Raw genomic sequence first — 24,171 nt, 5'->3', positions numbered from 1 at the left:
ATCCACCCAAGGGTTATTAAGGAATTGAAGAATGAAGTTGCAGATCTCTTGACTAAGGTATGCAACTTGTCCCTCAAAACGGCCACGGTACCAGAAGATTGGAGGATAGCAAATGTCACGCCTATTTTTAAAAAGGGAAAGAGGGGGGACCCGGGAAACTATAGGCCGGTCAGCCTAACATCCATACCGGGTAAGATGGTGGAATGCCTCATCAAAGATAGGATCTCAAAACACATAGACGAACAGGCCTTGCTGAGGGAGAGTCAGCATGGCTTCTGTAAGGGTAAGTCTTGCCTCACAAACCTTATAGAATTCTTTGAAAAGGTCAACAAGCATGTGGATGCGGGAGAACCCGTGGACATTATATATCTGGACTTTCAGAAGGCGTTTGACACGCTCCCTCACCAAAGGCTACTGAAAAAACTCCACAGTCAGGGAATTAGAGGACAGGTCCTCTCGTGGATTGAGAACTGGTTGGAGGCCAGGAAGCAGAGAGTGGGTGTCAATGGGCAATTTTCACAATGGAGAGAGGTGAAAAGCGGTGTGCCCCAAGGATCTGTCCTGGGACCGGTACTTTTCAACCTCTTCATAAATGACCTGGAGACAGGGTTGAGCAGTGAAGTGGCTAAGTTTGCAGATGACACCAAACTTTTCCGAGTGGTGAAGACCAGAAGTGATTGTGAGGAGCTCCAGAAGGATCTCTCCAGACTGGCAGAATGGGCAGCAAAATGGCAGATGCGCTTCAATGTCAGTAAGTGTAAAGTCATGCACATTGGGGCAAAAAATCAAAACTTTAGATATAGGCTGATGGGCTCTGAGCTGTCTGTGACAGATCAGGAGAGAGATCTTGGGGTGGTGGTGGACAGTTCGATGAAAGTGTCGACCCAATGTGCGGCGGCAGTGAAGAAGGCCAATTCTATGCTTGGGATCATTAGGAAGGGTATTGAGAACAAAACGGTTAGTATTATAATGCCATTGTACAAATCTATGGTAAGGCCACACCTGGAGTATTGTGTCCAGTTCTGGTCGCCGCATCTCAAAAAAGACATAGTGGAAATGGAAAAGGTGCAAAAGAGAGCGACTAAGATGATTACGGGGCTGGGGCACCTTCCTTATGAGGAAAGGCTACGGCGTTTGGGCCTCTTCAGCCTAGAAAAGAGACGCTTGAGGGGGGACATGATTGAGACATACAAAATTATGCAGGGGATGGACAGAGTGGATAGGGAGATGCTCTTTACACTCTCACATAATACCAGAACCAGGGGACATCCACTAAAATTGAGTGTTGGGCGGGTTAGGACAGACAAAAGAAAATATTTCTTTACTCAGTGCGTGGTCGGTCTGTGGAACTCCTTGCCACAGGATGTGGTGCTGGCGTCTAGCCTAGACGCCTTTAAAAGGGGATTGGACAAGTTTCTGGAGGAAAAATCCATTATGGGGTACAAGTCATGATGTGTATGCGCAACCTCCTGATTTTAGGAATGGGTTAAGTCAGAATGCCAGATGTAGGGGAGAGCACCAGGATGAGGTCTCTTGTTATCTGGTGTGCTCCCTGGGGCATTTGGTGGGCCGCTGTGAGATACAGGAAGCTGGACTAGATGGGCCTATGGCCTGATCCAGTGGGGCTGTTCTTATGTTCTTATGTTCTGAAGTTATGCTTTTTAACTGCTACTGATGGGTATGTTTTTGTGATTTTATACTTTATTGCCAATTATTTTTATATTAAATATTTTTAAATATTTAGGTGACATTAGATGCTTTAAGAACTTTACCAAAAATGGAAAGATGATATCTAAAGGCATTTGAGTGCTGACATGATGGGCTGGCATTTTAACTTGGAACATTTAACCTTTAACATAGTTTTGTTTATATGATCCATGGGGGTTCGATCTGTTTTTATTGCGCTAATTGTTTTATGGTTATGTTTTTATCTGCATATAGTACTGTGTTTTTATGCTGTTAGCCGCCTTGAGGCTCCACGTGTGTGGGAGAATATCCATGGGGGGTTTCTTCTGGAACCCCCTGCAGATAATTGAAACATACTGGGGACACACCCTGCCTGCTGGAAACTCTTCTGAGCCTCTCAGAAGCTGCGCATTTCCTCCCGCGGCCTCTGCTGCTCTCAGAATGGCTGCTTAGGCCAAAAAAGTCACTTTTTCAGCAAAACTAAAAGTGATGTTTTTAGGCCTTTAAAAGGCATTATATGGGCAGGGAAAGTCATGGACAGTGGGTGCAGGGGGTGCATCTGCAGATAAGCAAAACCGCAGATACAAGATATGGCCCCCCGAAGCTCCTTGGGGAAACAACCATCACAGTTTCATCCCTGTAACCCTCAGCACAAACTTAAATCTGTTTCATACCTAGCAATGCGTAAATCAGATTAAGTCTGCCATTTCTGCCCAGAGTTGTGTATATGCAACAGAGATCAAATGTATACATCTGCGGGCTGAGCAGAAATTAGTTAAGATTACTACAACTGCAGATCATCATCATATCCTGGCTTTTCTTTCCTTGCCCTCTCCTCTTTTCAAATAAATTGTTGCTTAGCTCCAAGAGGAATTTTAGAAAATAAAAAAAGTTTGCCTACAACTTTGACATTTTACTTGACCCTAATGAAGGCTTTTGCCTTTCAGTTGTTTTAGAAGCAAGCCCAATTTCGTTCATGTTAATTCATCTTCAACTCTGCACTAAATATAGGACATTTTTCATTTATTTAAAACACTTGCATCCTTCTTTTCCAAAGCAAGGACACCTCTTGCACTGGAAGTCCTGAACCAATTCTAGGCTCTGTAACTGGTGGGCAAACCCCGGGCCAGGGACCATCTGCAGCCCTTGGGGACTCCCAATCCAGGCCACAGGGAGCCCTCGGTCTCCAATGAGCCTCTGGTCCATTGAAGACTGTTGAGCCTGTGCTGGTCCATGACTGCTAGTCGCAACCACCAGACGTGAACTGTGGGCCAAGTTAGAGCAAGGTCTTTAATCGTTCTCCATGTGTTTTCTGCTTTTCCCTGTGCATTATTTTAACCCCCTACCCCCACCCATTGCCTCTGAACAACTTATGTCTCCATGTGTTTCTGGCTTGGTCTGCATGTTTTCACTGTGCAAGAAGCACGTGGCAAACAATTCATAGTTCTCATGTGGTTCTACATGCCTTTTATTACAGTTCTCATGTGTATTATAAATAAGTTCAGTAAAATTCATTCATTCATTTAAGTTCTGTCTCTAATGTATTCAAATTTATAAAGTAAATTAATTTTTTTTCTGACCCCTGTCACAGTGTCAGAGAGATGATGTGGCCCTCCTGCCAAAATGTTTGCCCATCCCTGCTCTATAACATCTGGTTCTTTAAAATCACTTCAATTTTCCACAGAATTAATTGTACTTATCTTAGTACTTTTGATGTAGAAACAGAATGACCTATTTAGCTTGTTCAAAAAGTGATTAACATACTCATATCCAAATTAATTTTGAAGTGTATCTAAGCCAACCAAAATGAAAATTTACACTGTGTTTTCCAGGATGGCCAGATTTAAAAAAAGAAAAACAACAACAAACAGAAGTGTTTCATAGAAGCTCATTGCAAATGCAGTACAGTGGCTAGAGTGCTGGGCTTGGTTTGGCTTTGAAGCACAGCTTGGGCAAGTCACACTTTCGCATCCTAATTTCTCATGGTGGCTATTAGTCCGGATTGCCGTTCTGATCTGCTTGACAAAAGGATGGGATATAAATATAACATCTAAGTAGCAAGCAGTAAATAAAACATTTTTTAGAATGCTCTTCTGCTCTAAATTCCAATTCTTCTTATGTCACATACTAATTCTGAGGTGAAAACAAGTCGAAGGGATTTCATCATTAAGGTTTTTTATCTAACATACAAAATTTTGTTTTGTTTTGAATTTAAACATGCTCATTGATCCATTGTACTACCAGAGGTACCTAATGAAATAGCTAAGCTCTCTCAAAAAAAATTGGGAAACAGACCAAACTTCATGCAGACAGCTTCTTTTTAAACAATTTTTTCAAAGAATTATGCAAATATGATCCACATCAAAACTATACACATATATTTTAACAGACGTCTATAATGTTTTGACATCTATCTGGAAGTAAAGGAAAGGCAGACTAGCATATGGCAGGATAAGCAACAGCAAAGCCAATGCAGTATAATAAATACAGAAATTAATCACCAGCAACAATAAAGCCCAATTCAGTTAGGCTCTTCTTATAAAAAAGAATTTATCTCTTACAACACAAGCCAAGTACGAAGTTGTAAACATTGACTTGCTGTAATAATTTTTGTTCTGTGCCACTGCAGTATCTCCAATAACTAGGTTCCAAAGAAACCAGTGTTTAATCTTTGGGAATCCTACATATACATTACTGTCTGGACAAATACAAGATGGTTCACTACAGCTGAGAAAGTAATAGTAGTTTGGAGACAGAAAGTATGTCTGCCATAGTCAATGAAAATCTCTTCAGGAAGGGATTATAATACCTTTCCAACACAAAACACACACCCCAGCTTCTTTATAAATTTAAATATATAAAAAGTGATCCGTACCCTTACCTTTCCGCGTATTCTCCGTCACATCTACACCAAACTGGATTATATCGCCAGACAGAATCTCACATGGTGGACTTTCTTCAGATCCTCTACTCAATCTTTGACTATTTATAAAGGTACCATTACTACTTTTAGTGTCTTGAAGATAAAACTGTAAGGAAAAATATAAGATGCTGTAAATCACGTGGAAGAAAAAGATGGCTATGAACCGGAAACATTTAAATGTGGTGCTTAGACTGCATAAGTCAAAACAGTATAATACATATATAAGTTTTGTTTTAATTAGAAACGAGAAACTAAAGCATTATACTAAAGGCTAATGGAAAAGATTTTTTAGAAAGTGAGAGTTAGTATCACACAGTTGTTCTGAAAAGGGGGCTGTGGAACAAGGGATAGGAAAAAAATGGAAACAGTTTAAGAAAACGGGATTCTTGGATGACAAAGCTAAAGGAATGATAGTCATATCCAGTGACATATCAAGAGAAAAGCTTGTAAAGATACAACAGGGCAAGATCATGGGAAGGGGATAAAGAAGGGAACAAGATGCCAGATTAGCGGTTTAAGAAGTGTACTGCATGGTCTTAGTTGTTTTGGTATCAGAATTCTGGACAGGGATGAAGACTGAGGGCCCAATCCTATCCAATTTTCCAGCTGTGGTGCAGTCACAACGCAGCCCCAGGGTAAGGAAACAAATGTTCCCATACCTTAAGGAGGCCTCTGTGACTGCTGCCCCACCGCAAGATGCAGTACATGCCCCATTGGCACAGCTGCACCGGCACTGGAAAATTGGATAGGATTGGGCCCTGAGACACCAACATTTTATCACGTTAATATGTACTAGGGACAAAAGAGTGAGAGCAAGCAAGAAAAAGGGATAAATATTAAAGGATGAGCATTAAGGCCCAAGAAGATAGACTTCAGAATATCAGTTTCTAAAAGAGTCAATGAATACAACTTACTTCATTCTCCCCAAAAGAGTTAAGGAGAGGGGAAAGAGAAGGTATTATATAAAGCTGTGATAACTTTCTTGAATCTACCCCTCCCTCAAGAGTGCACAAAAGAAAGCTTTCACATCAGAGGCATTTGAAATACATTGTCAACAGGGCCAGTTTGTGTAAGAGGGCTTAATGGTTTTCCGTGGGTTTAAAAAATCCTTTTGTACACTCTGAAAAGCAACAGATGAGCAAAATATATTTTTTTTAAATTAAAACACAGAATATACACAAAGCACTGAACAAGTGAAACATCGACTTTTTATGTAACTGATTATACAAGAGGCAGAGTTATCTACTGGCACACATGTAAACTCCTAAATATAAAACAGTGGTACTCAGGATCACCTATTGAGAACCATGGCTGCAATCCTATGCCAATTTAAAAGATTACAGGTTTAGATTAAAAATGGGTTTTGTGTGCTGGATAATTATGTTTCTAAAATCTTTCAAGTACCCTTGGCAGGCATGCAACCATTACAAAACATGCTGAAATGCCACTCCCCATTCTTCTCTACTGGTGTACTGTCTCCAGTGTTTCAGTGGCACTATGCCTAACATTCACTTCCAGAACCTGAACTCCTTCTATGGCACTAGACCAGCTAAGTCACTATACATAAAACAGGAAGTACAGATCAACTAAACCTATCCACTGAAGTAGTATCAAATGAACAAACAGGAAATTGTAACATTGAGCAGTTAAATATACTTCCTTTCATTAGGCAACTGTAATACCTCAGTGGAGCACCTCCTAGTATTGACTCATAACTCCTTTCTAGATTATGTTAATCCAGTCAACAACTTCCTATGTCTAACAGCAATACAGATAAACACAGTGTCTAATATAGTTTTAGTACAGTGATACATATAGGTCCTACCATTTCTAATGGAGGCGATGCAATATTTTCACTGAACTACTCAGGTACAGTATTCAAAGTTGATTTTCAAGAGAAAAGCTGGTTAGCTTGTCTTTATCCAGTCCTTTATGCTGATGCAAACCTAAAGCCAAATATTAGGCCAGCAACATTTAGTGGTGCTGTTGAGCCTCTTTTTATTCAAACAAATTTGGAGCTTACGAGTTTAAAAGGCTACATGTTACACGATTTTGCCTTTTTAACATATATACTGAGATCAAGATACTACAGACAAATGAATTTTAAATCAACTTCTGTAGCCAGGTCAAGAACTATCCAATCTCTCTTCCAGTATGCTACACCTACATACGTGATCCACAATTGCAAGTTGGGCTGACTGTGTCACTCACAGTGCTTTAAACCAAACTACAGCCTACTGGTTTTATGAAGCATTCTCCTAACAGATATCCAAAATGAATCTGTCACAATTTCATTTATTAGCAACTTGTAGGAAAAGATCTGACTGGTTAATACATGTATGTACATACATAAGTACACACTTATGTTTGCTTATCCCTCAGTAACCCAGTCCAAAATATTCTCCTGCCTGTTCACAGCATTTGATCTCTCTATGTTGGGTAAGAAACTATCCACCTTCTTTCAGAAGCCTGTACTTTCCTTGAAGTATCCATTTTTGCCTTACACTTCTTTCTATACAAATCACTGCCTGAAAGTCCTGTTCAACTACTGTCTATACTCTGGGCCAGTTCATTCTATCTCTAATTCAAAAACAAAACAAAGACATGTAGTGTGGGGAGCAGCAGGTGAGGCAGAGCCTTATCTCACCTGCCACCCCCACGCCACACATCTCTGCAATACAAATGGTGATATGCTGATAATCCCCACCATATGTTCCAACCATTTTATGTACATAGATATGCATGTAACACATTACAGCATATGTATCTTCTGTCCTACCATCTGCACAGTATTACAAGTATTTCAGATTAAAATGGAGTGCATTGAAAGAAGAGGTTCAACTATCACTTTCTGTCTCTAGCCTCTCTTCAACTCAGTCTCGAAAACTTTTACCATCTTGCTCTGACGTATTCAATTTGTGCATCCCACCTCCTTAGGGAGGCGTGGCTAGCCTCCAGGGGCGTCACCAGGCATCTCAGGGAAAGAGGCTGGGCTACGCTGCTCTGCTACACATGCAGCCTGCTGACTTGCTGCTTTTCTGCAGCTGTGAATGAGGTGGGTGGCACAGCGTGAGGCTGAAAGGGCTGTGAAACATGCTAGGGGGAGGTGGGAGAGAAGGCTGGCTGGGCAGGCAGAGGTGCCGCATCTCATCATGGAGTTCTCTCCATGTGCAACCTCGCCCCAAGGACTACATTTCCCAGTGTGCCCCTCACCCTGGGCATCCTGGAATTGGTCAAGGCTGGAGGAGAGAAGAGTGCAGAGGTGCTGCATGTCATCAGCACAGGGCTCGCTCCTGGCAGGCTTCAAAGTGGGAGGGAAGAGTAAGTCCTCCGCTTGGGGAGCCCAGCCTGCTCTTAGTGTCCAAATGCCCCAGCCTGCATTCCTCCATCTTGCCTGGGGGGAACAGGGGTGGCATCTGCATGTTGGGTGTATGTGTGTGAGAGCAGCCCCCATCTACTTTGATGTGAGCTGTAATCTTGCTGGGTGTGGCTGCAATCCTTTCCACATTTTCCTGGGAGTAAGCCCTATTGACTCAAATGGGGCTTACTTCTGAGTAGACCTACACAGGCTTGGGGTCTGTGTCAGTTTAACCCAGGATCTTCACCTTTCTCTTTTTCCTCCCCCTTCAAAAAAGAGAAAAAAGCCACTCTTGATGGCTTTGTCTCCAAACATTGATTAAAAATAAAAATTCCCATTCTTTTTAGCCATTCCCCTTTTTCCTCCTGCCTCCTTTTGGGGGGGGGGGGTACTCTGTTGGCTGCTATGGTAAGACAAAAGGCACAATCCTAGCTAGGTCTACTCAGAAGTAAGTCCTATTGTGTTCAATGGGACTTACTCCCAGGAAAGTGGGGTTAGGATTCCAGCTAAACAGTCTCTAGGTCTCCGTTTTCATCAGTTTGCAATTAGCAGATACACAAAAACAAAGTCTTCCCCTCCCCCCAGCAAATTCATCACTTCCCCCCCTTTCCAAAACCCTCCAGGTGTGCTGCTAACAAACTCAGGGCACAATCCTAACCAGGTCTACTCAGAAGTAAGTCCTATTTTGTTCAATGGGGCTTACTTTCAGGTAAGTGTGGTTAGGATTGCAGCCTCAGAGTGCTGGCAGCCTTGTTTCTAGTGTGTAACACCTTCATCCCCATTTTGGGGATAACTGAGGTAAGGTGTTATAATGGGGAGCCATGGCCAATGGTTACAAGGATCAGGGGAGGTGTGAGCCAGAAAAGTTCGAGGACCACTGTTCTTGCCTCTTCTATACCCATGCATGCATTCATTGATTAATCTAGTTCAGCCTTTCCCAAAGTGAGCCCATGCAAGGCGGATCAGTCTAGGCCCTCCTACCCACCAATGCCATTCGAATGGCTACAAATCAACAACATTTCAGAAACACTGGGCAGCCCTGGAGGCTTCTTCTCTGTTGCACTGGGCTGGCAAGCGAATCTACTGGCTTCTTCCGGCCTCAGAATAGCCTGCAGAAGCTTAAAAAAAACCCACTTTGTTTTCAGAGACAACTTCTGGTTTCTGGAGGCAAACCAGAAGTGGCTTTCAGAGGATTCTGCAGGCCATCTGAGGCCCATGGAGGCCAGTAGTGTGGGCCATGGCCTGACACGACCCAGAAAAGTCATCCCCAGCACCACCAAGACTATCACAGTCTACCACAGTGGGTAAGATGGGTCACAGAGACATTAAGATTGGGAACTCCTGATCTAGTTCAATGTTTCTCTGTGTATGCTTCTAGGAGCCAGGGGCTTCATGAGCACACCATAAGTGGCCGCCATCTGCTCCACACTGCATCATTCTGCACATACATACTCTGGTGCTCTAGGATTTCCCTAGACTGCACCTGAGCCAGCAGGGCTCCCTCCTTTTATTTATTTATTATTTCATTTACTGTATTTCTACCCCACCTTTCTCCAGGGATCCAGAGGTGGAAAAGTTTGAGAACTGCTGATCTAGCTTATTATACACCAAACATTTATATTACAATAGATCTCTCTAAAAGAAATAGTTTGAAATAAAGTGGTTCTAGATTGCAGCATTAAGATGCTACTGCTATCAAACATTTCAAGTACGACTATGGTAGTCTTTTTATTTTAAAACTTTACATGTTACATTTGTTGCTCAGTGTCTATCACCTTTACACAGAAAGTAAGTATTCTATACCGCCTTGACCTAAGCCAGACAGTTTGTTATTAATGGTTCCACCACTTTCTAGGTCACTGAAAGCTAATTGTGTTAAACAGCACCAAGAGCTTCCTAAAAAGCTATGTACTTTTTATTAAATGTTTTAATACATTCTGAATGGCTGAATTTAGAAAATATATTTTCCTCTTCTTCTAGAAGACTTATAGACAGGAGAACATAGAACTCTGTTGCTTTTTTTCAAAAACCTGAACATATGTTGGTCATGAAGAGTTTGAATGAATGTCAGGTTAGTAACTAGTAAGATACCAGTCTTAATTACAGAACAGGGGGCTGACCTGACATACATTCCCAAAAGCCAGCTGAACAAAGCAGATGGTCTAATTTCAATTCAGCTGCCTCCAGCCAACATACTCAGTTGAGACTGGGTACTGTTGAAGAGACAAACTTGTGATAGTCTGTTGATATACTATCAGTTTCCAATTCCAAAATGCTCTGTGGGATTCAGTCACACATGCTAAGGACTACTCCAGGGCTTTTCAGACTGGGGTGTCACTATGCTCTAGCCTGTGGGCTCTGGCCACTTTCACCTTAAGGGGCAGGGGCAGCCTGGAGGCAGGGAGGAGGCAACTGCACAATCCCCAGCATCACACCCCTCAAGGGGACTGCCAGGGCTTGGGTACACTTATCCGAGCCTCCTGCAGCCTCCCGGGGTGCGGGGAGCCCTGTATGACTTTCTGCAGGGCTCCCCCCCCCCCGCAGCTTTGAAAGCAAAATCGGAGCGATTGTGCCCCACCTCCGCTAAAGCAGAAGTGGAGCTCAATCGCTTCACTTTCACTTCTGAAGTTGCGAGGAAGCCTGCAGGAGGTCCTGCAGGGCTCCCCAGATCCCCGGGAGGCTGCAGGAGGCACAGATAAGTGTACCCAAGCACCTGCAACCCCCCTGAGCAGTGTGATCCTGGGGATCGCCACTGCTTTCCCCCTGCCCCTGCTGCCTCCCCCCCACCCCCACAAGAACTTAGAGAGGCTCAAACTCTCCCAAGAGTTTGAAAACTGCTGGACTACTCTGTCAATGCTTTGGGTTTGTATTAGGGAAAGAAGTAGAACTAGTCATGAAATGGCATCATGGATTCCTTCACCTCTACTTCAGAGACATCTGGCTCCTTAATTTACGTTGGCTCAGTTCAGAAATCATATGAACCCATGTTTTAATCATGAGCCTTGCATACAAGTGCTTCCTGCCTCCCCCCATTCAGGTGGGGGGAGTTTTCAACTTTTGTTGTGGTTGAGAAAAAGTTAGGTCTAGCAACAGGTGCTTGCTGACAGGGCTGCATTTATTTTGCAATTCCTGACAGCTACAAAGACAGACCTGAAAGTGTGTGGGCAATGTCTGGAAAAATTACCATGCAAATTCCAGCCATGAAGAAGCAGTCATGTAAAAGGTGAGTGCCATGCTGCATGAGGCAGGACCCAATGCTCGGCTTGAATCTGTCTTACCTGGCCTCCAGCTTTTGAGTGGTGGGCTACCAGCACCCTGCCTGATCTGAGTGCTGCTGGGGCTCTACTCGTGACTGGCCTTGGTCCCTCACATGGAAAAAGGGTTCCATTCCTGTTGGACAATAAAAACTCTTCCCTAAAAGGGACTTGCATGTTTACTTAATATCCCATGGGAGCTGGCATGTCTTCCACTTATTGCTCTGCTGTGGTCAAAAAGATGTGCATGTTTCTGTGCATGGCAGAAGAGGACTCGAACTGTGGTAGTAACTGTTGCTATCTAATTCCAAGGTACCATCGGGAAGGTGGTGGCACCATCATCTCAGTGGTGGCTACTCATTGGACCTGTACCTGCCACCACCTCGTGCTTGGTTCACCCTGGTCATGTCTCTCTGAGCACCAGTGTTGAGGCTAGGAAGATGTATTGCCTGGCTCCCTACACATCACACAATCGCTCCATGGATGACAGGTTGTGTCAGAATTTCCAAGGGTGCTGCTGGTGTTCCTGGAAGGCTGCACTAGTATAGCATTGTCTGGGTTCTGGTGTTCCTACTCTCCATTGTGCTGGATGGTCTTAGGATATGAAAGCTGTCACTGCCGGTATGCCCAATTAGTATACAATTGGGCTGTCCGATAAGACAAGAAAAACCAAGGGGGAGCCTGCTGCTTTACTTGAAACCATGTATTTTGAATCATAAGCACCAAAGAAGAGGTAAATTGAAATTCTGTATAGTACTCTGTTCGGTAATTCTGTACTTCCATTTTCTAAACAGAAAATTAAGTAAAGGTGAGTGCAAGATCTTAAGTAGTTCTGCTATCCTTAATTATGTCATGTTTTCCACTGTCTGCAAACAAGTTTTCTAAAAATGAAAAAAAAAAATCCTCATACAATCACTTGAAGGCAGGAGCTGGTGCCTTAATTCAACCGACATGCATCATGAGAAAATCACATCACTAGAATAAAGAGTTAAGATCCCATTTTGCTTTTATAACAAAAATCTTGGTCAGTCTCAGAATTGTATTAAATTTCTCACTCTAAATTGCTCTGTTGCCAGAATTATATTCTCTGTGTCCTATTCCACTGTCCTATTCAGAAGTAGACTAGTGAGCCACAACTCTAAGATCATGTTGGTTCTATGCATGTATGTATAACAGTTTGTTCTACCTCCGACTACCATTTCTTATTTATTTAGAGCAGTGGTTGTCACACATTGAGCACCAGGACCCACTTTTTAGAATGAGAAACTGTCAGGAACCACTGGAAGTGATGTCATGACTAGAAGTGACATCATCAAGCAGGAAAATTTTTAACAATCCTAGGCTGCAATCCTACCCACACTTGCCCGGCAGTAAGTCCCATTTACTTTCATTGTTAAATGAATCTACATAGTAGCTTGTTAAAAGCACAGGTCTGTAACATTTCCCCAATTGCAGTCACATGCCATGGTAGCATCAAGCCTAATATATTAAAAATAAAATATTGAAATTGAATGGGGACCCACCTGAAATTGGCTCCCGACCCACCTGTGGGTCCCAACCCACAGTTTGAGAAACACTGATTTAGAGCATTTTTTAATCCTACTATTCAGCCCAATGGCTCTCAGAATGGTTAATTTTAAATTTCACAAAATAAAAACATACAGTAAAAATAGAGCAGCCAAATTTATGTCAGTGCCAACACACACACACACACACACCCCCCAACCATACACAGCTACAATATCTAAAAAGGCAAATAAAGCCATGTTCCCCTGGCACCAAAGGTGACATCAGACTCAACATCAAGTAAGTCTTCCTGGGGAACAGCATTCCAGAGCAAAGAATACTGAGGGATACTACTTTTGAATGCTTCCCTGTGGTAAGAAAAACCACAAGAACAAACCCTGCCTCTTCAAAAAATACTACTCTACAATAAAAAAAACCTAGGACATCAATGAGATAATTTCTAACCTAGCCTTTTTCTTGCTGTGGTTGTTTTCTAATTGCAGACAAGGGTTGTTGTTTTTTGTTGTTTTTTTACACACAATCTGAAGCAGCATTCAGAAGTGCAATTCCACCCCCCTAACACCTCTATACTACTCTGAAGGGCTACGGTGCATTCAACCACCTCATTCTGCTGCACATTCAAAGAGGGGATTCCTCTTAAAATCAAAATTCCTGTGAGCAAACAGTGCTTCAGGTAAATTTAAATCTGCAGTTGCTCAATCAATAGCTCATTAAAATTTGATTTATTGGTCACTAATTTGAATTAAGCCAGTAGCAAGGTGGTTACTAAGAACCTAACACACTTATTACAAGTGACCAGTATTTTGAGATGTGACCAGACAATTTGTAGTTCTTAAAACATTTCACACAGTGAACATTTACAAATTCTTTTTAATTGGCTCAAAGGAAAAGGTACAAAATATATACTGAACATAATTTCTTACATAAAGAAATGTAAGAAGGTGATAGGGGAGGCCAAGCGAGACTATGAGGAACACATGGCCAGCAACATTAAGGGGAATAATAAAAGCTTCTTCAAATATGTTAGAAGCAGGAAACCCGCCAGAGAAGCGGTTGGCCCTCTGGATGGTGAGGGAGGGAAAGGGGAGATAAAAGGAGACTTAGAGATGGCAGAGAAATTAAATGAGTTCTTTGCATCTGTCTTCACGGCAGAAGACCTCAGGCAGATACCGCTGCCCGAACGGCCCCTCCTAACCGAGGAGTTAAGTCAGAGAGAGGTTAAAAGAGAAGATGTTTCAGACCTCATTGATAAATTAAAGATCAATAAGTCACCGGGCCCTGATGGCATCCACCCAAGGGTTATTAAGGAATTGAAGAATGAAGTTGCAGATCTCTTGACTAAGGTATGCAACTTGTCCCTCAAAACGGCCACGGTGCCAGAAGATTGGAGGATAGCAAATGTCACGCCTATTTTTAAAAAGGGAAAGAGGGGGGACCCGGGAAACTATAGGCCGGTCAGCCTAACATCTATACTGGGTAAGATGGTGGAATGCCTCATCAAAGATAGGATCTCAAAACACATAGACGAACAGGCCTTGCTGAGGGAGAGTCAGCATGGCTTCTGTAAGGGTAAGTCTTGCCTCACAAACCTTATAGAATTCTTTGAAAAGGTCAACAGGCATGTGGATGCGGGAGAACCCGTGGACATTATATATCTGGACTTTCAGAAGGCGTTTGACACGGTCCCTCACCAAAGGCTACTGAAAAAACTCCACAGTCAGGGAATTAGAGGACAGGTCCTCTCGTGGATTGAGAACTGGTTGGAGGCCAGGAAGCAGAGAGTGGGTGTCAATGGGCAATTTTCACAATGGAGAGAGGTGAAAAGCGGTGTGCCCCAAGGATCTGTCCTGGGACCGGTGCTTTTCAACCTCTTCATAAATGACCTGGAGACAGGGTTGAGCAGTGAAGTGGCTAAGTTTGCAGATGACACCAAACTTTTCCGAGTGGTAAAGACCAGAAGTGATTGTGAGGAGCTCCAGAAGGATCTCTCCAGACTGGCAAAATGGGCAGCAAAATGGCAGATGCGCTTCAATGTCGGTAAGTGTAAAGTCATGCACATTGGGGCAAAAAATCAAAACTTTAGATATAGGCTGATGGGTTCTGAGCTGTCTGTGACAGATCAGGAGAGAGATCTTGGGGTGGTGGTGGACAGGTCAATGAAAGTGTCGACCCAATGTGCGGCGGCAGTGAAGAAGGCCAATTCTATGCTTGGGATCATTAGGAAGGGTATTGAGAACAAAACGGTTAGTATTATAATGCCATTGTACAAATCTATGGTAAGGCCACACCTGGAGTATTGTGTCCAGTTCTGGTCGCCGCATCTCAAAAAAGACATAGTGGAAATGGAAAAGGTGCAAAAGAGAGCGACTAAGATGATTACGGGGCTGGGGCACCTTCCTTATGAGGAAAGGCTACGGCGTTTGGGCCTCTTCAGCCTAGAAAAGAGACGCCTGAGGGGGGACATGATTGAGACATACAAAATTATGCAGGGGATGGACAGAGTGGATAGGGAGATGCTCTTTACACTCTCACATAATACCAGAACCAGGGGACATCCACTAAAATTGAGTGTTGGGCGGGTTAGGACAGACAAAAGAAAATATTTCTTTACTCAGCGCGTGGTCGGTCTGTGGAACTCCTTGCCGCAGGATGTGGTGCTGGCGTCTAGCCTAGACGCCTTTAAAAGGGGATTGGACGAGTTTCTGGAGGAAAAATCCATTATGGGGTACAAGCCATGATGTGTATGCGCAACCTCCTGATTTTAGGAATGGGTTAAGTCAGAATGCCAGATGTAGGGGAGAGCACCAGGATGAGGTCTCTTGTTATCTGGTGTGCTCCCTGGGGCATTTGGTGGGCCGCTGTGAGATACAGGAAGCTGGACTAGATGGGCCTATGGCCTGATCCAGTGGGGCTGTTCTTATGTTCTTATGTTCTTAATTACAGTTTTAACTACTGTTCAGCCAATTCTGTTCCCACACCAAACTCCACGACTTAATCAACACACCTAGCCAACTTAAAGAAAGTCAATAAAATTTTTCTTATGAGTTAGACAGGCTTCCAAGTAAGAATATTACCTCAAATTACATCCAGAGGATTTCAATAATTCATCAATAATCCCAGCTCATACTGCCATATCACAGATATAAACATACCCTGTAAGAATACAAGATTTTATGTTTCATATTACTAATACTGAGCACATATATTTTCCTGAGTGTATTATTTCAAATATTTACAAATGAATGTGATTGACTTTTTGCTTCTTCTTCCTCAATCACTTTTATTAATACTACTTTGGACAATCATAATAAACCATAATTTCTAGCAGCATTCTTCCTTTCTGGGGTAACACTGATGAAACTTCATAGACTATTTTTGCTTAATGGAAGATCTGTTTCTATTAGCCTCATATACTGTGTAATTCCTTAGGGGCCCAATTGCCCCAATTGCCTATGCTCCACTATAGGGTCTTCACCCTTTTAAGACATAAAAGGGAGAAGTCAAGCCAAGAACATGTGAAAATAATTCTAAAATTGTTTTTCTTTATTGATTTTCTGTCTCACACAGTAGTGGGCTTTCCCTGACTAGAGGTTTTCAAGGAGAGACTAGTTGGCCATCTGACAGTGATGCTGTAATCACCTGAACTGAGCAGGGCAATAACCTCCAAGGTCCCTTCCACATCTAATATGCTATGATTTTCCAATGCATACTTTCTCTCTATAATTGATGTCCCCTCACTCACAACTTTCAAATTTCACCTGAAAATCACTTTTTCCGGGAAGCCTTTGGAATTACACTTCTCTCTGCTTCCTACTGCAACTAAGCAAAACTGAAAAAACCGCATATACTTCCATTTGCCCTTACTTCCATCCTCTTGCCTCTTTTTGTTGTCTCCCTTGTGTTAATTTCTAGACTGTATGTTCCTCAAGACAGGGATCTGTCTTTTACTTTGTGTAAAGCACCAAACACTGTACACTGATGGTGCGCGCTCTCTCTCTTTCCACATATCCCTTTCAATTGAACCTTCTTTTTAAATTCCCAAATATCACCTGCTATTTCACAACTCCATGCTTCCTCTCTTGTTACTCTGTAATATTTCAACTCTGCCCCCATCACCAGACATCTGCCTTCACTTGCTTTTTGCAAAAATTGAGTGCTTCAGCACTTTTTCACCTTGCATTCCCAAACATTCTTACATTACTATATAATCTTGATACTAATTATGCCTAATACTTGGATTCCTTAATGAACCTCTTCAAGGCAAGTTTTAAAAGAATCTTATTTAGGGCAAACCCTCAAATACGGGTTTATAAAGAATTAATTTTTTAAAAGGATTAAATAAAAGGCAAACTTTAAACTCCGCCTTTCCTCTGGTGTGAACGGCAAGAGGTATCAGCCTCTCTATTTATGTACCTCTTGGCTTGGTGTGAACGGCAAGAGGTATCAGCCTCTCTATTTATGTACCTCTTGGCTTGGACCTAGGTTAAGGCCCTGCCCCTAATTATCATAGTTATGACAGTGCATGCTCAGTTGGCCTCCACTCCCCCAAATAATCACAGGGTAGGTTTCTGGACTGGGCTCTGAGAAACCATTACCTGTATTTGCTAATGCTGACCAAACCCTCACCTGACTTACAGATAGTAAGTATCTGTAATAACATTATCTGTTATTTCTGGATGGTTTAAGTGGAAAATGTGAATCACTTTGATCGCCATACTTCGTTTTTGGGAGCAAGGGTAGTGGGTCCCTATTATCAGTAGAAACCTACTGTCCTACGCCCTATTCTCAATCTGTATCTTCTGTTATCCACACACAGACTTAGATCACAAAACGACACATAGGTTTATTTCATACCTTCTTTTCACAGAATTACTTTTATATGGTTAATATGTAGTGCTAAAAATAGAAAAAATATTCATCACTGAATTTTTCATCAATCATTCAGAAGATGTCTAGTGTATTAAAGTGATGAGAAAAACAATACAAGATCTCTTGGTGGAAGAGTATGGCATCTTTCTTTAACTTCCTTACACAAGCAACACCATACAAAAATAGATTTTATCACTGTCACTAATTCTGAAACAGAACACTAATTTTTCAAGAAAAACCTATATAAAGTTCTACTTCACAAGTAATTTAGTTTATATATAGCTGACTGACTTGCTGCAAGACATTTGTCACCATAGCTACTAATTATTACTTAGACACTTCTCTCTTCCTAAAGTTTTTCACTGTTGTCTCTTCAACAACTGACAAGTACTTTTAAAGCTACAAATTCTGGGCAGCTCCAATACCATTATGCATTTTAGACTTTTCTCTACCACATTTTTAAACAGAACAGCTTTCACTCACCAGTTTCCTTCATCAGACTCCCCCCCAAAACACCAAAACCACCATACAAAGCTTACATCTTAAAAAGATGGCAAAAAGATTAAAATATGGCTATTATTCCATCAAGACAGAAAAAGGACTAGAAAAGAAAAAAGTCAGAGATTAAATGTACATGTAGCTAACTGAGCATTTATAAATGCTCGACTGATATGCAATTTGATTAGATATTCACATAAATGATAAAATCACTGCTTTTAAAGATTTAAGATGCTAAGGATCATGAACTGCAGTGCTCTTCAACTTGTCAAGAGCTGGGACTCTCCTCAAACCACAACCTATAAGATGGGATCTACCCTCAAGAGACCAGGGGACAAAGGTGTGGGCAAGTGAGAAGCTATGTTTCCTCTTCCCACCTTAGTGGAAGCCAGAGTGTTGATACGGTGTTGTTCTTCCCTTTTTTCCTCTTTCAGACCAATTATGGAAGGGACACAGTGTGATGTGGCATGACAACACCAGGCACTCAAAGGGAGAAAGAAAAAGGTAAGGCAGAGCAGAGAGACCACCATGGCAGGGGAGAAGACTTGCTGAAGACTGGGGAGGGGGGGGCCCCTAGGTCAAAGAAAACAAGCAAAATGATTCTTTCATAGGATTCATGCCAACTAGGACCCTAACCTCCAGTTATTGCTCAAATTGTGGAGGCATGACCTCAAAACAAAATGACAGCAGCCATACTGCCATAACTCACCTAGAGTTTGGGTCAGGAACCACCTCTGGATCCTGACCCATGCTTTGAAGACCTCTGATCTACTGAAGTATTAAATCAGCAAAATGTAGACTTCACTTCAAGAGCAGCCGTTATGAATAGCCAATTACCATGGCAATGCAGTGGCCTTAGTTGTGTCTTAAACTTCGGTCAAGGTCAGTCTAGTATGGAGCCTGTGAGCCTAAGTGAGGGTTTTGTTTTTTTGCTTGTTTCCTCCAGTATAATTTGTTCTCTACTCCTTCGGTTATTGAGTGGCCTGAATAGGAAACATTATGCTAGTTTTTCCAAAGCAATTCTGACTTTCAAATCAAACCAGAATGCCTGGTCAATTCTTAAAATATTGGAAAACTCTGTGTAAGTCAAACAAAAGCCCATTTGGTGCCACAATACAACAGGTTCAAACCAAAGATACTTCTTCTAAACCCCTTGAGTGATTTGTTCTCCCCTTGCCTTGGATGAGGCAGTGCCCAAGCCCTTTTGTTTGGTTAGCTACAGCCTTAACATAATTATCTTCTGAATAATGTGCAAGCCCAATCCTCAGAAATCTGAAGTAGACAAGAGGGTAAACTTGAGGCCCAACCTAAAATGACAAAACTAAATTGGCAAAACCTTTAGTATGACAAAGGACTACATGGGGAAAAGTCCTAAAACACCTGGCTACAAAGCCACAATTTGGAATCCATCCTGCAACTTGACTTGGAGTAGTCCACCATGATACATTTATTGAGGAAGTGGGACACAGAATAGACAGAACCCCCAATTACCTACTATCTCTTTCACCCAGCCTCCCTCCCTCTTCTGTCTCCAATTCTTCCTTCTCCTCTCTCCTGAAGTGCCAAGCCTCACCCCAACTGGTGATAGAACCAAGCACAAGCCACTCGTCTCTCCCTGGATCAATCAAATTCACTCAGGAAGCACCTTTCCGCCCAAGAAGTCACAGAAACCAAAATCACACAAAAGTCATCTTGACCAATGCTTAGTTTGGTCATCTCTCTCTCCTACACCCACTTTGCTCCTAAATTTTCTTTAGCTATTCCTGGTCATTGATCTGGAGTCTAAATCAGGGGCGTCCAAACCCCGGCCCTGGGGACACTTGCGGCCCTCAAGGCCTCTCAATGTGGCCCTCAGGGAGCCCCAGTCTCCAATGAGCCTCTGGCCCTCCAGAGATTTGTTGAAGCCCACACTGGCCCGGCGCAACTGCTCTCAGCGTGAGGGCGACTGTTTGACCTCTCGTGTGAGCTGTGGGTTCCCTCCACTGCTTGTTGTTTCATGTCTGTGATGCAGTAGCGGCAGCAAAGAAAAGGCCAGCCTTGCTTTGTGCAAGGACTTTTATAGGCCTTGAGCTATTGCAAGACCTTCATTCAATCATATAAGTTCATCTTTAATATATTCATTTATGTAAATCTATGTAAATAAATTTTAAATGTAAATTCTTTTTTTCCCCGGCCCCTGACACAGCATCAGAGAGATGATGTGGCCCTCCTGCCCAAAACTTTGGACACCCCTGGTCTAAATGAACAAGCCTGAGCAATACAATTCAGTGCTCCAGATACCAACGTCTCAGCAGATTGGGATAGGTCATATTGACCAGTGCCCCCTCTAAATTATATTCATATTTCCCCACACAGCCCATTGATTTCGCAGCTTTTCTCACCCTCTTGTTTAAGGTTCTTCTCTTTTCCGACCCACATATGCAGGAGCCCAGAGAATCAACCTCCAGGTTCTTGAGGATAGGGGTCACTTCACTAATCTAGGAAGACATCTGAGCATATGAGGTCTCTCCATACTAGAGCCTTGTCTGCTTGAGAATGAAAACCATAGCTCTCTCTCTACACTTCATTTTAAAGAGAGAGACATTGACAAAGAGTTCTTGTAGTGGCCAGCAAGCACTCTCATGGTAAGTCAGGGGTGCATCGGCACATTCTGCAATGCCCCCAATGGTCCTTCCTACCTGTTGCCCCTGGGTGCTGCCAACATGGAACTCAAGAGATTTTGCGAAATCCAAAATGGCAGAACCTGGCTGAGACTGGAAGAAGAGACTGTGTGGTGGGGGCGTCATGACCAAGATTAAGTTTGGGAACCACTGCTGTAAGTAGAGGTATTTGAAAATAGTGTTATTTACTCAGTCCACTGTGTTCAGTAAGACTTAGGATTACAGCCTATCTTCTTCACCAGAAACAAACTCACCCTTAGCTGAAAGTGAATAGCACAGCCATTTCAACCTAACTTCCTTTGTTTTCCAACTCACTGCAACAGGTCCTTGTATCTTGGTCAGCTCTCTGTTTCGTTTGCACCATGCCAAGTTTTCCCTGCCCTTTTATCTTTGTCCTAGAGCTTGTTTTCTTGATAGATTGCTTGTTCTTCTGGATAAACTGCCTGATAACACGCTCATATTCCTCTTTAACCCTTCTCCCACTGTAAAGCAGGGGTCTCCAAACCCCGGCCCGGGGGCCAGAAGCGGCCCACAGTAAGCCTCTTTCCGGTCCACGGCCAAACTCTTGTCCCCTGAAAGCCTCTGGCCCACTCAACTGAACATGACCAGAACTGTGCTCTGATTGTGCCTGGAGGGTGTTCTGAGGGCCAGAGAGGTTGAATGAATTAGCCCATTCATTCATTTATTCACTCATCTAAGTTCCATCTCCAATTTATTTATTTAAATTTTATATTTAAATTTTTTTCAGCCCTCAACACCACGCTAGATATCTGATGCAGCCCTCTGGCCAAAAAGTTTGGCGACCCCTGCTCTAAAGCATCAAACTGCCTTTTGGTAGTTTCTTTGGTTGAAACACACATACATAGCTCATTCTAAATTAGACTTTTGGGGTATGGTTGTTCAATTATTTTGTCTTTGTATTAATATTTTGCCTTTTTGCACTGCTATAGATTTGCCTCCATTACCACATTTACTATGAACCCCTCCCACATTATTGTTAACAGTTTTCAACTTTTTGGATTCTTTGTCTTCTTTTCTGTTATAAATACTAATTACCTCCAAGTGATCTACCACCAATGGTCAAAGTTCTTCAAACACACTTGTATGGGTACATGTATAGATCTCTCCCTATGCATTCTGGAGCAAATACTGATAAAAGCCTGCAGTATCAGATCAATCTAGCATCCCATTTCCCTCCAGCCAAATGTTCCAGATAACTCACAAGCAGAGTATCAAGGCAATAGCTTTCCCCTGTTTTTCACCCCTCCCCCAGCAAATGGTATTCATAATCATACATGGTAGTCCCATTTAGTTATTGTGGCTACAAACATTCATAGATTTATCCTCCATAATGCAATGGAATACAGAGATAAAAATTTCTGAGTTTTACAATTAAAGAACAAACACTATGATCCCATTTAACAAACATGCAAAGCAGAGAAATGTTGTGCAAGACAAACATGCATCAAAAGATTAGGCTGACTGCTTCATGCAGGATGAGCAATTCAGCACATCCTGCATTAATTTTAATTTTACATTCCACAGGTCTTCACTATTATTAAAACAGACCCCTGTCCCAAACTCTTGATGGTTTAATTAAAAAGAAGAGGGGGAAGGGTTAAAGAGGTCTGTGAAGAATTCAGAAGAATTCTACAGTCTATAATTCTTAGTGTTAAAGATGTTTACCTCTCCTATGGGGGGGGGGGGTCACAAGCTTCAAAAGTTCTTCTTCTAGCTTGGAAAATGCTGCCAACATCCCTAGTCTCAATAACAAAGGACACCAGTCCAGTTTCACAGATATATCAATGGCCCATCAATGACAAGACCTGCAAAAACAGTACTAGCAATCAGGCAGTGTGCCAATTGTTCTTCCATTAGCTGCAATACATTTTTTCCTAGAAAGATTTAAGCTATATATGTAAAAATAAAATTTAATACTAATACTCAGTGTGTATACTGCTCGTCTATACAAGTGGTGAATATCATTCATAAAAACCATACAAATTTGGGTTAAATTTTAGAAAATCCCCACTCTCTCATTGGACTATCAAGGTACTGGATTATCTATACTTGTTCAGGTTTTAAGGGAGATTTGCTTTAAAAACTGAACAATTCATATAATGTCTTACCATGCTCTATTTTGAAAGTTGAGCATTCCATTGAGAATATGAGTAATTAATTGGAAACAGGGCCAAGAAGGGTGCGGCCTCTTGAAGTACATGGATGTAAAATTTCAGTACAAAAGTGCAAGTTACTGATCTTAAAAACAACATCTCCTGCCTGCAGTAAAAAGAACTGCAGTAAAGAAAGCAAGAGCAAAATACCCTGGCAAATGAGAAAACCCTTCTGTATAAAAAGCATTTCTTCAAGCATGGAAGAGAACAAGAGCTGAGATTCTTTAACATAGAACACATTGCACTTCTTTTGGAATAAACAGATTAAACATATCATTGACTTATGAAATGCAAAAAGGAAGTCACATATATTGTACACACCCAGTGCATTTGGGTGCGGCAACTGTGTACTAAAATACCAATTAGCTTCCACCTTTGTAACATTACACCTTCAGAATACTTTGCCAGCCTATCCATCACTTTCAAGACTACCAAACATGACAAACCAGTACAGTGACGCAAACAGGTACCTTTCGGTTCAAGGAAAAAGCACTGAAGCAGCAGCTGACCGCTGTGCTCAAGATCCAGCTGCATCAAAAGGCTTGATTAGGTGCTTCTTTTATATTGTTTTAGCTGCATAAGAATCTGCTAGCAATTTTTTCTCCAATATTGCTTTTCCAAGACTTGCAGAAAATGGTCTACATGCAAACTAGCCAGCCAATATACAAAGAATACAGTCAAGGACAATGTATAGAAGTTTCTAACACCCCAAGAATAGTATACAGGTATGTTGACAGCACACTCATGGTTATGCCTGGTAATCTTCCAACATCTCTATTCCAATTCTTGAACTAATACAGTGCAAATGACCTTTCTGTTAGCTGGATTCACTGTAACACTGAGTAGAGAAGCTCAAGTACGCTGTTTTTTTCATTAGTTTCTTTCAATTTACATTATTCTCCAGTGATTCATCTTGCAGACAGTTAAAAGATTTCCTCCCTTTCCTATAATCTATCGTAGTGGAAAGTTTTGGAAAGTAGCACAGGTGACTTCTTACAATGGTCTTTATAGCCACAACTATGTAACTCTTTTCTTATGTCAGTTAGCTCAGAGATGCCTTGTGTAGCAGGTGCCATTGTATGCATGCTCCATGCTTAACATTTTTGCTCATTACTTTTGAAAAACATCTAGTTTCACAAGATTAACATTAGTCTGAATTTGCACTTTATTTTTATTTGCTTGGAACATCTACCTTTAAAGAAAAGTTCTCTACCTCAAAGGT

The 24,171-nt window shown here is 42.0% G+C and overlaps 1 protein-coding gene across 19 annotated transcripts in view; it reads right to left on the bottom strand.

Annotated features, from left to right (window-relative positions):
* Positions 1–24,171, bottom strand: part of SLMAP (sarcolemma associated protein) — a 121,132-nt gene that overhangs the window by 59,249 nt on the left and 37,712 nt on the right. For 11 of the 19 annotated variants that reach the window (XM_066614778.1, XM_066614781.1, XM_066614784.1 and 8 more), the window contains exon 2: positions 4,568–4,715. In XM_066614778.1, the coding sequence (XP_066470875.1) occupies positions 4,568–4,715 (148 nt within the window). Of the gene's footprint in view, positions 1–4,561; positions 4,716–24,171 lie in introns of all 19 variants that reach the window. The other 8 variants (XM_066614774.1, XM_066614777.1, XM_066614786.1 and 5 more) reach the window with 1 other exon arrangement.

Source organism: Tiliqua scincoides, chromosome 2 (genome assembly GCF_035046505.1).
Source record: "Tiliqua scincoides isolate rTilSci1 chromosome 2, rTilSci1.hap2, whole genome shotgun sequence".
NCBI classification, from domain to species: domain Eukaryota; kingdom Metazoa; phylum Chordata; class Lepidosauria; order Squamata; family Scincidae; genus Tiliqua; species Tiliqua scincoides.
The sequence above is the reverse complement of the archived record's forward strand: the minus strand, read 5'-3'. Positions and strand labels throughout refer to the sequence as shown.